The following is a 14,250-nucleotide window of genomic DNA, read 5'->3' as shown; positions in this document are numbered from 1 at the left end:
AATCTGAATTAAACAATTAGTTGTTAATTAAATTGAGGATTGTAAATTGTTTAATTAATAACCTTGAATTACTACCAGGAGCATGGAGACTTCCTGCATTTCTTCATTTCCGACGGCGAGAAAAAGATTTGTCGGTGAAAACAAAAAAGAAAGAAAAAAGAAAAAAACAGAGAAGAGATAAAATAGATATAGATAGACCAAAATATGTGTTAATCGACTATGCTACTCTCTTGCGGAATTTCTCCCATTTTTATTTAACACTCCATCCGTTCCTAAATATGTGTTGTTTTTCACTTTGGCACGAGTCTTAAAAATCTCAATAAATATCTTGATTTTAGGAAAATAGATATAGATAGACCAAAATACCGTTGTTTACTAATTAATGCAGAAAGAGTGTTGGAGAGTTAATGCAGCATTGAAATTGTAAAGTAAAAGATAATATGGAGAAAAAAATTCTTAAAAGAAAGTGATATCGTGGAAAAGAGAGAGCAGCTGTTAATTATCTAAGTGTCATCTAACCCCTATTTAGATTATCATGACATAGCCGCCACCTAATTGAACCTTAATTTACTCAATAAATTTTTCAAATTACATACATCATCAATCCCCATGCATATATATCCATTGCTTTACGTACTTGACAATTTTGTTTCTTGATTTGCTAACCAAATTTACACTAATTCACTCCTCTTCCTCATGCAGCAGTACTCCTTCCCACGTTCTGCCTTACTTCAATTCTAATCTTCATCAATCAAACTTTACTTTTAACCTTTTTCCACTCTCAAAAAGTCAACTCCTCCACCCTCAAATATATGTAGACTCCCTCTAGAATTTTAGGAAAAATAAATAATTAATGGAAAAAGAAGAAGAAATCAGAATTCAGTTTCTTGGATTCTATGGCATTTTCAGGGAATCCTTCACCATTGCATTCTTCTGCAGGAACAAACTTTTTGGCCAAATCACTATCGCCACCATCTTCCCTTTATCTCTCATTTTCTTGCTCCGTGCACAATTTTTTGAGTTCATGGAAACTCTAATTTCATCGGAAAAAATCGGGTTTTCGCTGATCAAAATCGCGTATTTTATATTCTTCATCGCCCTCTCCATGCTGTCAACTTGTGTAGTTGTCTACGCGGTCGCATGCAGTTACACGAAGAAAGCTGACATCACATTTGTCGAGGTTATTAGTGTGGTGCCAAAGGTTTGGAAGAGAGTTACGGTTACTTTAATATGGAGTTTCATCCTTGTCCTTGTGTACAATATGATTGCATTCTCGATACTTTTACCATGGTTAGCGTCGCTTAACCCTAGCATGACCAAACCCGTAGTTTTGGGAACTCTTTTTGCAATATACATGATGGGGTTTGTGTACATCAGCATCGTATGGCATTTGGCAAGCGTGGTTTCCGTTTTGGAGGAAGATTGCGGGATTGAAGCAATGATCAAGGGCAAGGCACTAGTGAAGGGCAAAACGGTCATTTCCTTCGCCGTTTTCTTTTTCATGAGCTCGTGTTTCGTTTTGATTGAGATGGTGTTCCAAAGGTTTGTGGTGCATGGGGAGTCATTTTGGAGCGAAATTGGATATGGGATTATTTGTTTCTTCTTGTTATCTGGATTTACATTATTAGGTCTCGTGGTCCAAACCCTTGTCTACATGGTTTGTAAATTGAATCATCGCGAAATTATCGATGAGTCGTGTTTATTAGCGAATCACCTCGAGGTTTATTTAGGTGATTATGTTTCTTTGAGATCCAAGGATGTTCAACTAGAGCAAGTTTATGTAATTAATTAGTTGTCAAAGATTGCTTATGAGATCTTTAATAATGTAATGAGGTTTGCTTTTTTTTTCTTTTTTTTAATGAAGAAACTCACAGCAAACCAATAAAAGCACTTAACCCCCTTGTGGTTTGGATATTTTGTACATGACCCCCTTATGGTATGAAATTAGGTATATATAACCCCCTTGTGGTTTGGATATTTTTCAAATGACCCCCTTATGGTATGAAATTAGGCACATAATTTTTGACATTTTGCACATGACCCCCTTATAGTATGAAATTAGGCACATAACCCCCTTATGGTATGGAATTAGGCACATAACCCCCTTGAATATATATAGAAAACTGGAAAATACTAAATTACCCCTAAAGTTTAGCTAAATTGCAACCATACCAACTATTTGTTGGTTACTCTATTAAGTCAAAATTTCTTGTTTTAATTTAAAAATAGCTATTCTATAAAATGAAAAGCTTAATGTATTTTTTTTTGTAAAATGAGAAATATAATATATTATTGTGTTTTTTTAATTTTACAACACAAAAGGTATATAATACTAGTTATTATACGATTGACAATTTATTCAATTTTAGAAACAAATTTGAAAATATCATATATTACAAATCAAATATAAAAAGATTAAACTCGATATAAAATTATGAACTATCAATTTCTTTGTTCAATTATAATTCGGTAAAATAATTCTACATATTTCAAAGCTTTAATATTGTTATTAATTATGATTATATTTACTATTTTATAGATAATATATTATATTATAGTTGTTATCGAGATTTATTTTTTTAATAAACAAAGTCTTTATTATTTAGGGGTAATTATTTAGTCTTTTTCATTAGCTGACTTTAAATATTAGCTGACTTCAATATTGGATGACCTCCAAATTTTTTTCTCTTTCTACTTTTTTCCCAGCAATGGGTTGTCGGAGCTTTAATTAGCTGACATCCGATCTTTTTATTTATTTAAAAAAAAAAAATCGAACGACTGGTCGTCGGAGCTTTAATTAGCTTAGCTGATATATGATTTTCTTTTTCGTGCAGTATTTTTCCTTTTCTTTTTAATACTTGGGCTTATTATCTCAAATGAAAATAGGTGGGGTGATTCGGGAAATTCATGTTTATATGGGTCTATTTAAAATAAGGGGCTTTAAGATATAAGTCCCTGGTGAGAAACTTTATTAGAACTAAATAACAAGTCAAACTAAACATTTGTTTCACATCCTTTATAAATTTCATTCCAAAAATACCCCTCATACACAAAAAATAAATTTTGCACCAAGTAATATTTAAACTGTATTCATCATTTTCATTCTGCATTTAATATTTTAAATTTTACATCTAGCATTTTTGTTATTATTTTTTTTCGTCGATCATTTTCCTTTCTGCATTTTCGTATTTTTTCATAATTATAATAATCTATATTTTCCTTTTCTTTCTACATAATATTGAATATTATGATTTTTTTTTTTTAAATTTGGCCATAGTCATCTACAGAAAATTGTAGGAAAGTTGTAGTAGACCATAGTCACGTATAGACATCCATAGAAAACTGTAGTAATCCGAAGTCACAATATTCTTAAAACTCTAACTCCTCCTTTGAATCCTAGCCGCTAGACACCATAGACACCCATAGACACCCATAGACAACTGTAGATATGAAATCGAACGCCCTTTGAATCCTAGCCGTTAGACACCATAGACACCCATAGACAACTGTAGATATGAAATCGAACGCCAACGTCAAGCCGCTAAAGATATCACAAACCCCACCCACATTGTCGTCGCCATCCCCCACCCCCTTTATCGCTGCTCACCGGCACCATCCCCCAACCACAAGGGCCGCAAACCAGCGAACGCCATCCTCATGCCCAACACCGCGTCACCATGTTCAATTATTAATTTTCAAGTTAGTAGTTAATTATTGCAATATTGTGTTCCAGATAACTTAAAATTCAAATTGAATTGAATGATTAGAAAAAAATAAATTATGAATATAACTCTCAGTTCATCACAAATTTAAAAACAAACAACTTAAAAAAAAAAAAGCTCAACACTGCATAATTGAGACACTAGTCAAAATGGAAGTGTTCTATAATCATCATCTTTTTCCAACTTCATATGTTTATATCTACATATATATATGTATATATACTATGGCAGTTCAGAATCGGAGGAATGTCCGGAACTTCTCCGTGTTCGTGGACTCATCGTCATCATCGTAGTTGGCTCTCCGAATTCATCCTCATCGCTCTTCCCGTCGGAGTATGCGACTTGATCTCCCCTTCGGCGTATCTACCGTCAAACATTTTTATCATTTTATTTTATTAATCTATCTCTATTCTCTCACACACAGACGCACACACGAGAAAAATAATTACCTGGTTGTTTGGGGGGTTTTGACTTCCATCGATTTCTTCGACATAGAGATTTTACTGATCATAATTTCCGGGCAGCGACGATTTCCTCCCGACGACGAAGTGAACGGATCCTCCACCGGAACGACGCTCTCGACGCAAGTCGAAGCCCCATCGCTTCCCGATTCAGAGTTCTCCCTCTGGCTCACGTTAGCCCTCTCCCTCTCCGTAACCCTATACGCATACATCTTAAACGGAATCTGCCAAATCGCATCAAATTCGAGTTCCCAATCAACGGAAACCCCCTCACAATCCCCAATTCAATCTCCCCAAAATCAATCGGCGGCATCGGCGCGTCGATCTGGTTGTGCTCATGGTTCATCGCCAAAAACCTCTTCGCATAGTGAAAAACCCGGCCGTTGATTCGGTTCCGTCGCCCAACATTTCTTCGTCAGATTCGTGATATACTTCGCCGCCCCTGCTCCTTCTCCCACGACGCTGCCTCCACCACGACGCTCTTCCTGCCCTGCTCCTTCTCCCTCCGTCGCTGGCGACGGCGGCCTTCATGGTGCTACTGGAGAAAAAGAAGAGAGAGAGGAGAGAAAAAGGGAGATGGGAGCAAACGTGAGAGCGAGAGAACGGCGAGCGAGAACGTGAGAGAGAGAGAAAACGAAAGGAAGAAGATATTATATTTAGGGTATAAGGGCAAACTAGGAATTAAAAAAAATTAAAGGATGTGCCTCATATATTATTTGAAAATAGGGATTTAATTAAAAGATTAAATTTAAGGTTGTCATTTAGTTCAAATTAGGTTTGATTTGAGGGGCTCCTAGCATATTAACCCTTAAAATAAAAACTAAAGGCTCATTCATAATATATATATATATATATATATATATATACACGTGTAATCTAACAAAAAAAAAATGATTTCCTGCAAGATATTATATATACGTGGATACCATGCAAACTCCGGCCATCCACTTGCCATTGCGAACTCCACCTGCAGCTTCAATACATGCGTATCTGATAGTATCAGCAGCCACGTACTTCACATGCAAACCCCTCTCCTGAATTCTTATTTAACACCCCATGCATCTCCACAACAACCATTTTCACTTCATAATAAATCTAGATCATTAAAATATAAATATTTAATAAAATGGTGAAGCTCACTACTGTGGGTGTCGTCACTCTTACAGTAGTCCTCTTGGCTGCCGCCGCCGCCACCGCCACCAGAACCACCACGTCGGTGGAGATTGTGAATGTGGTGGCAGAGGAGGAGGAGTACTTGCAGGGGTGCCGCCAGGAAATCGAAAGGCGGAGGCTGAGTTCTTGCCGTGAGTACCTGACAGATAGCAGCCGGTTTTTGCCGGGAAATGAAGGCGGCCGTGGGTGGCGGGAGGAGTTTCCCCGGTGCTGTGAGGAGCTTCAGCAGATCACTCACCACTGTAGGTGCCAGGCTGTCAAACAGGTATACGTTAATTTCTTTACGGTTCTGCTCATACGTGTTATATTTAATTTTTTATTATATATTTCCTCGCAGTGTTAACTTGTAGGGATTTTAGAAAAATATAAAAAATTATACGTGTCGGCAGTGTTCGTTTCGTGTTGACCAGTTGACCAGCTGACCGAGTGTAGGGTAGAAGGAGCCGTTTCTTTACCCACTTTAGAGTTGAACTTGAAAACTATAATTAGCAAAAAAATGTTTTTATTTTCTTGAAATTACAAAGTTCATATATATATATATATATATATATATATATATATATATATATATATATATATATATATATATATATATATATATATAGATATATATATATATATATTATGTTATATTTGGGCACGTGATCAAATAATTAACATATTTAATGGTATTTGTTTGAGCAAATAGGTGGCCCAGGAACAAAGACAAGCAGGACGGTTGCAAGGGAGAGAGATTCGAGAGATGCTGCAAACGGCTCAAAGTTTACCTAGTTTATGTCGCATCTCACCTCACTACTGTCATAATTTTGAGGGACCCACTATAATAATGTTTTAAATTAGTTATTTGATTACCATATATCATCAATCAATCAATAATATTAAATAAAACTTTGGTTTCCTCTAATCCTGAATCACTCACTAACCATGATTCTAAACTTTACTAATGACTTTCTATGTCCCCTTATTATATGTCTTTTCTTTTTGTGACGTTTTTTTTCTTCAAATTATTTGTCATTTTAGAGTTCCAGTAAAACATTAATTGTATTTTTATCAGCTTTGCCCTCACTTTTAATTAATCAATTAAAAATTAATTAATTAATTAGAAAAGGGTATTTTAGTATTTACTATATTTTGTTTGATATAATCTATGTATATTTATTGACTATTTTAATATTCGTGCAATGGAATAGAGGTACTTGTTGATGACTTTTTGATAAAACATCCTTTTAGATGTAAGAACTTATAAGATATTTAATTCACTACTCAATTGCAAGTATTAAAAAAAATTACGATATACAGCTTGTTTACTATTATTAATAGAATGAGGACGAGGAGATTGCCGTGGATTTGGAAGTAGTTCAACTAGTATTTGGATAATGCGGGGTTTGTACATCGTCTCGATCTAATCACTAAACTATCTGTAATCTTAGGGCCTCTTCGGTTTGATTGACTTGATAAATGGGGTGGGATGAGATACTTAATGCTGTGATTAAAAACATGATGAATGTTATTAGTCATATTATTTGGTTAGTTGTATTAACTCATGACTAATAATATGTTGACTATTCAGTTTACATTTTGTTTGCATGATTTAGACAAATCAGCTGTGATTAAGTCCATATTACCGTAAATACCCTTACAAAAGACATAATATTTTAATATGGCCTTTTATTATTTAAATGGTATAAATCCCCTTTCTCCGGCCAAAAACATCCGTCGGGAACCCTAATTTCACAATCTTTGAAACCAAATCATCGATTTGTGCTGTGGAACGGTAGATTTGGAGAATGGATGATACCGGCACTAGTAGTAAGAGTAGGAGCGAGAGTAGCAACAGATTTTTCTCGAACAACGCCAATCGCGAGCATCCTACTTTTTGTGACTGTGGCCGGAAGCTTCTTGTGCAAACATCATGGACGCCGGCGAATCCAGGTCGGCGGTTTCTATCGTGTGCACGGCGGGGGAAATGATTTATTCTCATTTCCACTGATTTATTGTTAATGAATGAAAACATGTGTTTATGTATAAGGCAAACTGTTGTGGGTAAAACATATGATAAATCTGTGTTTGTGAATAGAATATTTATGTATAACAACAATTGCATATGCAAAAGTGTGTAGGAACTTTTTTAACCGTTCGTCTAATTTGTAGTTCGTCTAATTTGTAATGAAACCCATTAACATGTACTGGATCATTCCTTCTAACCAGCATTTTCAAACAATATGTTGAAATTATATATTAATTTATCCCTGGTTTGATCAAGAGAATAAATACATTGGAATCACAAATTCCATTGCAGATTCCAGTTCTGGTAAGAAAAATAACAGATCTGGAATCCCAACTGCAGTTGAAGAGTGAGCATAAGGTTGTGAGAAAGTCGTATCATATGTCAACTGGTTCAGTTGTTGCAGTTGTTGTTAGTCTATTAGTTTTGTATGCATTGTTTTCGTAGTAAAGTTCGTTTAACTGTATGTTGTAACGAAATGGTGAATCAGCGGTTCTTATGTTGAAGACAAGCGCTTTTTTTTTTCCATTCCATTATTCAGCTAAGAGGTTTGTTATATTAGATTATGTCCTACTGTTGTAACTGTCATCGGCACGTTCTAACTATGAATTGTAAACTGACCTACAATGGTTTTGCTGTTCAATTTCTTTAGAGAGCTGCAAGTGTTTGTTTAGTAAACATTTATGTTCATTAATTATGGTTTTGCTTCCATATTTGAATAAAGTGGTACAGGTGTTTACTTAAGGTCAAACTTGAGTGTATTCAACTTTGTATGAATAATTACTTGTAATTTATCTTCGTTAGGGTACATACATTTCATTAACACAGTAGAGTAGTTACTGAATATATGTTTGCAAATTAATAAGCTATAATCTACTGGAGATACAAGAAATATATAATAGTACTTCATCATTAATATCCGATTGAAAATTTGGGAACTTACCCTACGAAAATCATTCCGTACGTATGTGAAAATTTGGGAACTTAGTCCCGAACAAAAGACAAACTTACTAAGGAATCTAAATAAGAACATCAACCCACAAATATAACGAAATAAGATTAACTAATGTAAACGAAGTTCGGATTAATCGGCACCAACTGATCCATGGGATTCAGAATTACGATCATCATCATCATGATCGCTGATACTCACAGCTGGTTCATTGTCTTCGTTTGGCGCTCCAACATTTCCAATGTCATTATTTTCAATGTTTGGCACTTTGTGATCCGGGAATACAACGGGCTCGGCATCTACCGAAACATCGCTTTCATCATCTTCCTCGTCTCCATCCATGACCAGTGGGTTGTTCGGGCTGAATCCCATTATCCCATCAAAGTTGCATGCCGGTGCTTGTTTGCATTCGAAAACAAACTTGCACTCTTCGAACAACGGAAAGCCGTTAACCCTAAACATCCTCTCTTCATCCGTCTCCGGTATATTATATGAAAGACAAATTAAATAAATGTTGTAACATTTTATTTCAAACAAACGAGTACACTATATTTAAGCACATATATTAATGACTTACACGCCGATTCCATGGCCATAAACTCCTGTCCAAAGTGATCTTTTTCGTATGACGATTGAACATGACACCATCCGTCGCAATGTACATCTTAAACGACAGAAACCTGTTTCGAAACAAATCCATTCTGCATTTTATTGCAATTTCATCGAAGCTTTTTTCAAAATGGAAGTTCATTAGCAGATACACTTCGTAGAGGAGATCTTCATACGCCTTGTTGTTACGCAGAGTTTCCATGGATCGGGCAACATCGGTATCTGATTCCATCAAAAAATCATCGTATTCGAAGCACCATGTGGGAGTGTTAAGCCTGGCCATCATCTTCTGATTACGGGTTCTTGGCCTGGACATGATCCTACAAACCTTAAACAAGAAACTGAATTAAAAATCTGTAGAATTGACATTAAAAAAAAAGCACGAAAGAATTGATTCTACTAAAATTGGTACACCTACCCTTAGTTCTTGTCAGACGAAAAGTTTTAGGGTTAAAGAGTGAATAAGTGATATTCAAAATAAATAAGTCGAACCACCCTTTCTAATCTGCATTTATAGTCAATTTAATATGTGGCGATGATTTGTGCTATCCAATAGCCGTTTCTAATCTGCATTTATAGTCAATTCAAAATAAATAAGTCAAACCACCCTTTCTAATCTGCATTTATAGTCAATTTAATATTGAAATGATTTGTGCTATCTAATAGCCGTTTCAGCCAACCAACCGACGGCTGAGGTGCTGCAAATGCACTCCATTAGCCTACTTTTACACGTAAATTAATTTTCTACCAGACGGTTCAGCATCTTCATTACACTTAACTACCCATTCGTATTTAATGTTCATGATAATTACACTACAACCCCTCCCACTTGTATGTATATCTGTTTTTTTCATTTGCATTTGTACCAATGAGCTTTAATTTCAACTGCTCCATTACACACTGTAATAATGAAGAAAATTCTTTGTTATATATTTGTGACGTGATTTAAAGCTTGTGTTGTCAATCCCAACATTAAATTATATGAAATAATATTTATGGGTGATAAATGTGCTCAGATCCTAACTCTCCTCAATTAACGCATTTTTTTAGGGTTTCATTGCCTTATAAATAACCAGGGCGAAACTGCTAAATGTAAAAATACATTTACAAATTATTAAATAAAAAATAATTTGCATGGCACCAAAGAAAAAACCAATCTTTCGACATGAAGATTTTTTGTATGAGCTTGAATGGAGTGAAAGAATCGATGATTATTTCATCGAGCTATTATGTATGGAATCATGTCTTGGCAATATCAAACGTGAAGATAATAATACACTTGCACTTTTCAGTTGTCAAGAAGCCATACAGAACAAGTTTAACACATTCTTTTCATACAAACATCTGACTAAGAAGCTCGATTTGCTGCGCAAACGTTTCAAGACGTTCCACTGGATTCTTGCACAAGATGGTGTTCTTTATAATTCGTCGACGAACATCGTTTCTGCACCAGACGGTACTTGGGATTATATTCAAAGGTATTTAATTCTTAGTACATAAATACAATAATATATATATATATATATATATATATATATATATATTACGTTCTCACGTATATTTTATGCTTTGCACCTTACAGACAATTCATTTCTCTTACGCTTACCGCCCATACGGAGAACCAAAATACGTGGCTCTAAAGTGTATCTTTGATCCGAACCTGTCAACGATCCTAACGGTGACGACCATATAATTGTGGTATCGTCTGACGACGATAACACGCAACAATCTAATGGGATATTGAAAGAGGTGGATGCAGAACCCGGAGCAGAGGGCGAAAGAGTCGGCATCAATGCTCAAGCATTTGAAATTGTGGCACAACAAGAATTTGCAAATGTCTCCCATAAACCCACTATTTCAGTAATTAACATTTCTTCAGGTACATCGGACAACGTGGATTTTGACATGATGAACTACCTTAACTACGTGTCTAATTCTGATGGTTCAAGAGACATGGAACTAAACACGGCTAACTCACAATTCGTGGACATTCCAGCGGGGTTACGGAACTCTGTTGTGCGTCCAAGGGCGGAAAACATAGTAAATTTCAACCATTTTGGTACCCCAAAGAGCTCAACGGTTTCTAACAAGCCACACTTCGTTGGGTTTTATACTCCCGAATGAATTACAATTGCTTGGTTTCGGTGGTTTGCGTTTTGTTTGTAACATTGGGAGCATGTCGTTCTAAAAAAATACTTTGTTTTGTGCACATATGTTATTGTGCATGTAAGATAATTCGAATGGCTTCAGGTTTGTTTTAAGGTTTGTAGTTTTTGATTTTAGGCAATGCAGACAGTTATGCTGTCAACTATTGTTAGTAGGTATTCCATTGATCTAATTATGTTTACGTTGTTAATGTTTCCATATTTTATAATATGCAGCTCCATTTAGTACACCAGCTAAGCTTCATTTTTTTTTCTCTTTCATTGAAGTAAAACAATAAGCATTGAAACGAAGATATACAATTTCTAGTAGTAGAAGTTCAAAATAAATAGTTCATCTTGAAGGTTCACCAAAAAACAGTAGCACCAACTAGGTGTTACTGAACCTTCATCCCACAAAAGGTACAAAATATTTTCGATAATGGTTCGGAACGGTATTATAAAACTTATAATACATCAGTCATTAATCATCCAAAAACAAACCTATTAATTCATCCCAATATGTAAACTGTTTAGTACCTAAAACGACCCTCTATGATCAGCTGCACCATATTTGCCTTGTGCTCATCAGTCAAACAGAAGAAAATGTCGAGGTCCTTGCTATTATCGCAGATTCTGGATGTCACTTTTAGTCGTTGCTCAAATGTAAGGTCCTCCATGTTTTGTAGGGCGTCAAAAACTTGTTTTCTGGCTGTGGAAACATCTTTCTCGAAACCCATGCGACTCACCAATTCACCCATTTGAGCTTCCATTTTCTCGAAGAAATTTGCAGCCATCTCTATGTAGCCACTGTCAAATGCATCACTGCGTGAACGTTTCTTCGATTTCGACTTCGATTTAGAAGAGGTCGCCTCATCAACATGACTGAAAGACATGTATTGGGAGTAATTATCCACATTGGCAGGCTCTACATGCGGAATGTACTCATCCTCGTTAGACATGTGACGCATTTCTTGGTTATTCCCCACTAAATCATTAATAGCTTCGACAAAAGATTCAGCATTTTCCCCAGTAGCACGGTCTTTTCCAAATATTTGGCACCAATCTTTATAGAATGGCCACGATTTATATCGCATAGCACGGGAATTGACATCCGTCTACAATTTTATATGAAAAAATAATCAATAATTCATCTCAATGGTAAGCAATTGAAATCGGAAAAATAATAATTCAATATGAATTGTGTATTTTGAATTATTACCTTTATATAATCTTGCCAAACTTGATCGTCTATGACCTCGATCGTGTTGTTTGTATCGTTCCAACCGAATCCCGACCTAGACAACATCGTGCTTAGAGAACCATAGTGTTTTTTCCACACGTGTATCTTAGAATGGATATGTGGCGTTGCATTAAGGTCGGTACCGGGAAATTTTTGAACCATAAACTGTTCAAGAGTGCCTAAAAAACCGGTTTTAAATCCATTTTCACTTTTCCAACCCCTAGACACAATGTCTTTCAAGCCTAATATTATAGTTTGTTCTTCAAGGACCGTCCAACTACGCCTATTATTGTTCACACCACCCTTACTTGTAGAACCCTTTTTGAATTGCACATTGTTTTCCATGATCCCTGTATTTGTTGGAAATTTACCAATTTAGTGTATGATGGTATAAAATAAATTAAAAATACATTAAACCAAAAAAAAAAAAAAAAAAAAACTGAACAAATAAAAATGAACAACAACGGCTGAAAACAAATAGGTTTACAATGTAGTTTACCAACACACCACATTGTCATTAGATTCGAAAACAATATCTCATTAAACAAAACATGTGACTAGGGCAAAAAATTAAAACCAACTACGAAACCAATAATGGGTCTGGAAAAAACAGACTACAACTCCAATCTAGCGAGATAATAGCCAATGATTGTACATGTTCAACGCTATGGTATCCCGCCAATCAGTCCACTCTTGTGAACTTTCCACAGTATTAATGTAATCTTCACCACTAACCACACCTGGATTCTTACGGAGAAAGTCATCTAACGTTTCTTCATTAGGGTCGAAGTCCTTCGTGGTTCGAATAAAGTTATGAAGGAGACAACAAGCCATTACGATCCTATTTTGAACTTTGATGGGGTAATAAGCAGGGCTTCGTAAAATTGCCCACCTTGACTTCAAAAGCCCAAATGCCCTCTCTATTATGTTTCTTGTCTTGGCATGTTTCATGTTAAAAAATCTCTAAAGTTTCTAGGTGCACTTGGGCCTTGACCATATGCATCAAGGTGGTACCTAGCACCTCGGTAAGGTGCTAAGAACCCCTCGCCGTTCGTGTAACCGTTATCAACCAAATAATAGTTACCTGTAATAGTAAAGAAATTCACGGTGGTTTTACGCAAGTCATATGATTTAGAATTTGGAAAGTGTGCAAATTAATAATAACCTTAATATGTTAACTTGTACACATACATACTAGTAGGGACCCGTAACCCGTTTTCCCTAGTTACCGCGTCCCGAAGTATTCTACTATCTGCAGCTGAACCTTCCCACCCAGTTAGTAAGTAAATAAAGTTCATGTTATTATCGCACACGGCTAGGACATTCAATGACATATTGCCTTTGCGATTTTTATATCTTGGCTTATCAAGATAGGGAACGCGGCAATCTATGTATGTCCCATCAAGTGCCCCAAGACAACCCTAACAGTTGTAAGAAATGAATTATATGCATTGTTAACAGTTAAATCTTTTTAGTTGTAATTTAACTACAATGATAAGGTATGGTAACAAACATAGGGCTGTTTTACCTGAAAGTATGAAAAACGCTCGTTATCCGAGTTTTCGTCGACGGCTTTTGGTGAAATAAAAAACATCTCATGTAGTTTTAAGGCCAAAAAGACCCAATTAAAATGCTTGATAACTGTATAACCTGATCTTTTGAAATGACTACGCACGACAACATTCTTCGTGTGGTGTGCCAAAATCTTTAGAAACATTGCAACTTGCTCGGGAATGGTAACATTTCTATTCGGTTTAAGACCACCAACATTTTCTAAAACGTAACACAAGCGATAAAATGTTTGAATATTCATTCTCAGATTGTCACGACAAGTAACATCATCGAATCCAACAATTGAACGCAAGTAATCAAGTTGCGAAGGGGTTCTGCCTATCAAACTATAAGATCAATTGTTATTTGATTGGGAATCACTCAAACGACGAC

The 14,250-nt window shown here is 35.7% G+C and overlaps 3 protein-coding genes across 3 annotated transcripts; 2 read left to right on the top strand and 1 right to left on the bottom strand.

The window, feature by feature from the left end:
- Window positions 1-853: 853 nt before the first annotated feature.
- LOC105973145 (uncharacterized) lies at window positions 854-1,792 on the top strand. The gene has a single exon (XM_012998165.2). The coding sequence runs from the start codon at window positions 854-856 to the stop codon at window positions 1,790-1,792; it is 939 nt and encodes a 312-aa protein (XP_012853619.2).
- Window positions 1,793-5,251: 3,459 nt separating this feature from the next.
- Window positions 5,252-6,360, top strand: LOC148768388 (2S albumin-like cysteine protease inhibitor). Its single transcript, XM_088821834.1, has 2 exons — window positions 5,252-5,621; window positions 6,045-6,360. Exons 1-2 carry the CDS (start codon window positions 5,310-5,312, stop codon window positions 6,189-6,191), a joined length of 459 nt encoding a protein of 152 aa, XP_088677960.1. The 5' UTR covers window positions 5,252-5,309; the 3' UTR covers window positions 6,192-6,360.
- Window positions 6,361-11,586: 5,226 nt separating this feature from the next.
- On the bottom strand, window positions 11,587-12,719 carry LOC148768387 (uncharacterized). Its single transcript, XM_088821831.1, has 2 exons — window positions 12,286-12,719; window positions 11,587-12,181 (listed from the first exon to the last, which is right to left on the bottom strand). The coding sequence occupies exons 1-2, from the start codon at window positions 12,649-12,651 to the stop codon at window positions 11,597-11,599; spliced, it is 951 nt and encodes a 316-aa protein (XP_088677957.1). The 5' UTR covers window positions 12,652-12,719; the 3' UTR covers window positions 11,587-11,596.
- Between the last annotated feature and the right edge of the window lie 1,531 nt (window positions 12,720-14,250).

This window comes from Erythranthe guttata, chromosome 8, assembly GCF_056151865.1.
Source record: "Erythranthe guttata isolate IM_541 chromosome 8, IM_541, whole genome shotgun sequence".
In the NCBI taxonomy this organism is placed as follows: domain Eukaryota; kingdom Viridiplantae; phylum Streptophyta; class Magnoliopsida; order Lamiales; family Phrymaceae; genus Erythranthe; species Erythranthe guttata.
Note: the sequence above shows the minus strand (reverse complement) of the source record. Positions and strands in the feature narration are given on the sequence as shown.

Bases quoted from the DNA above. Each gene is read 5' to 3' on its own strand.
- LOC105973145 (XM_012998165.2), top strand. From the start codon at position 854: ATGGAAAAAGAAGAAGAAATCAGAATTCAGTTTCTTGGATTCTATGGC.
- LOC148768388 (XM_088821834.1), top strand. From the start codon at position 5,310: ATGGTGAAGCTCACTACTGTGGGTGTCGTCACTCTTACAGTAGTCCTC. The intron at 5,622-6,044 runs GTATACGTTAAT...TTGAGCAAATAG, and splicing joins GGTGCCAGGCTGTCAAACAG to GTGGCCCAGGAACAAAGACA.
- LOC148768387 (XM_088821831.1), bottom strand. From the start codon at position 12,651: ATGGAAAACAATGTGCAATTCAAAAAGGGTTCTACAAGTAAGGGTGGT. The intron at 12,182-12,285 runs GTAATAATTCAA...ATAAAATTGTAG, and splicing joins TTTGGCAAGATTATATAAAG to ACGGATGTCAATTCCCGTGC.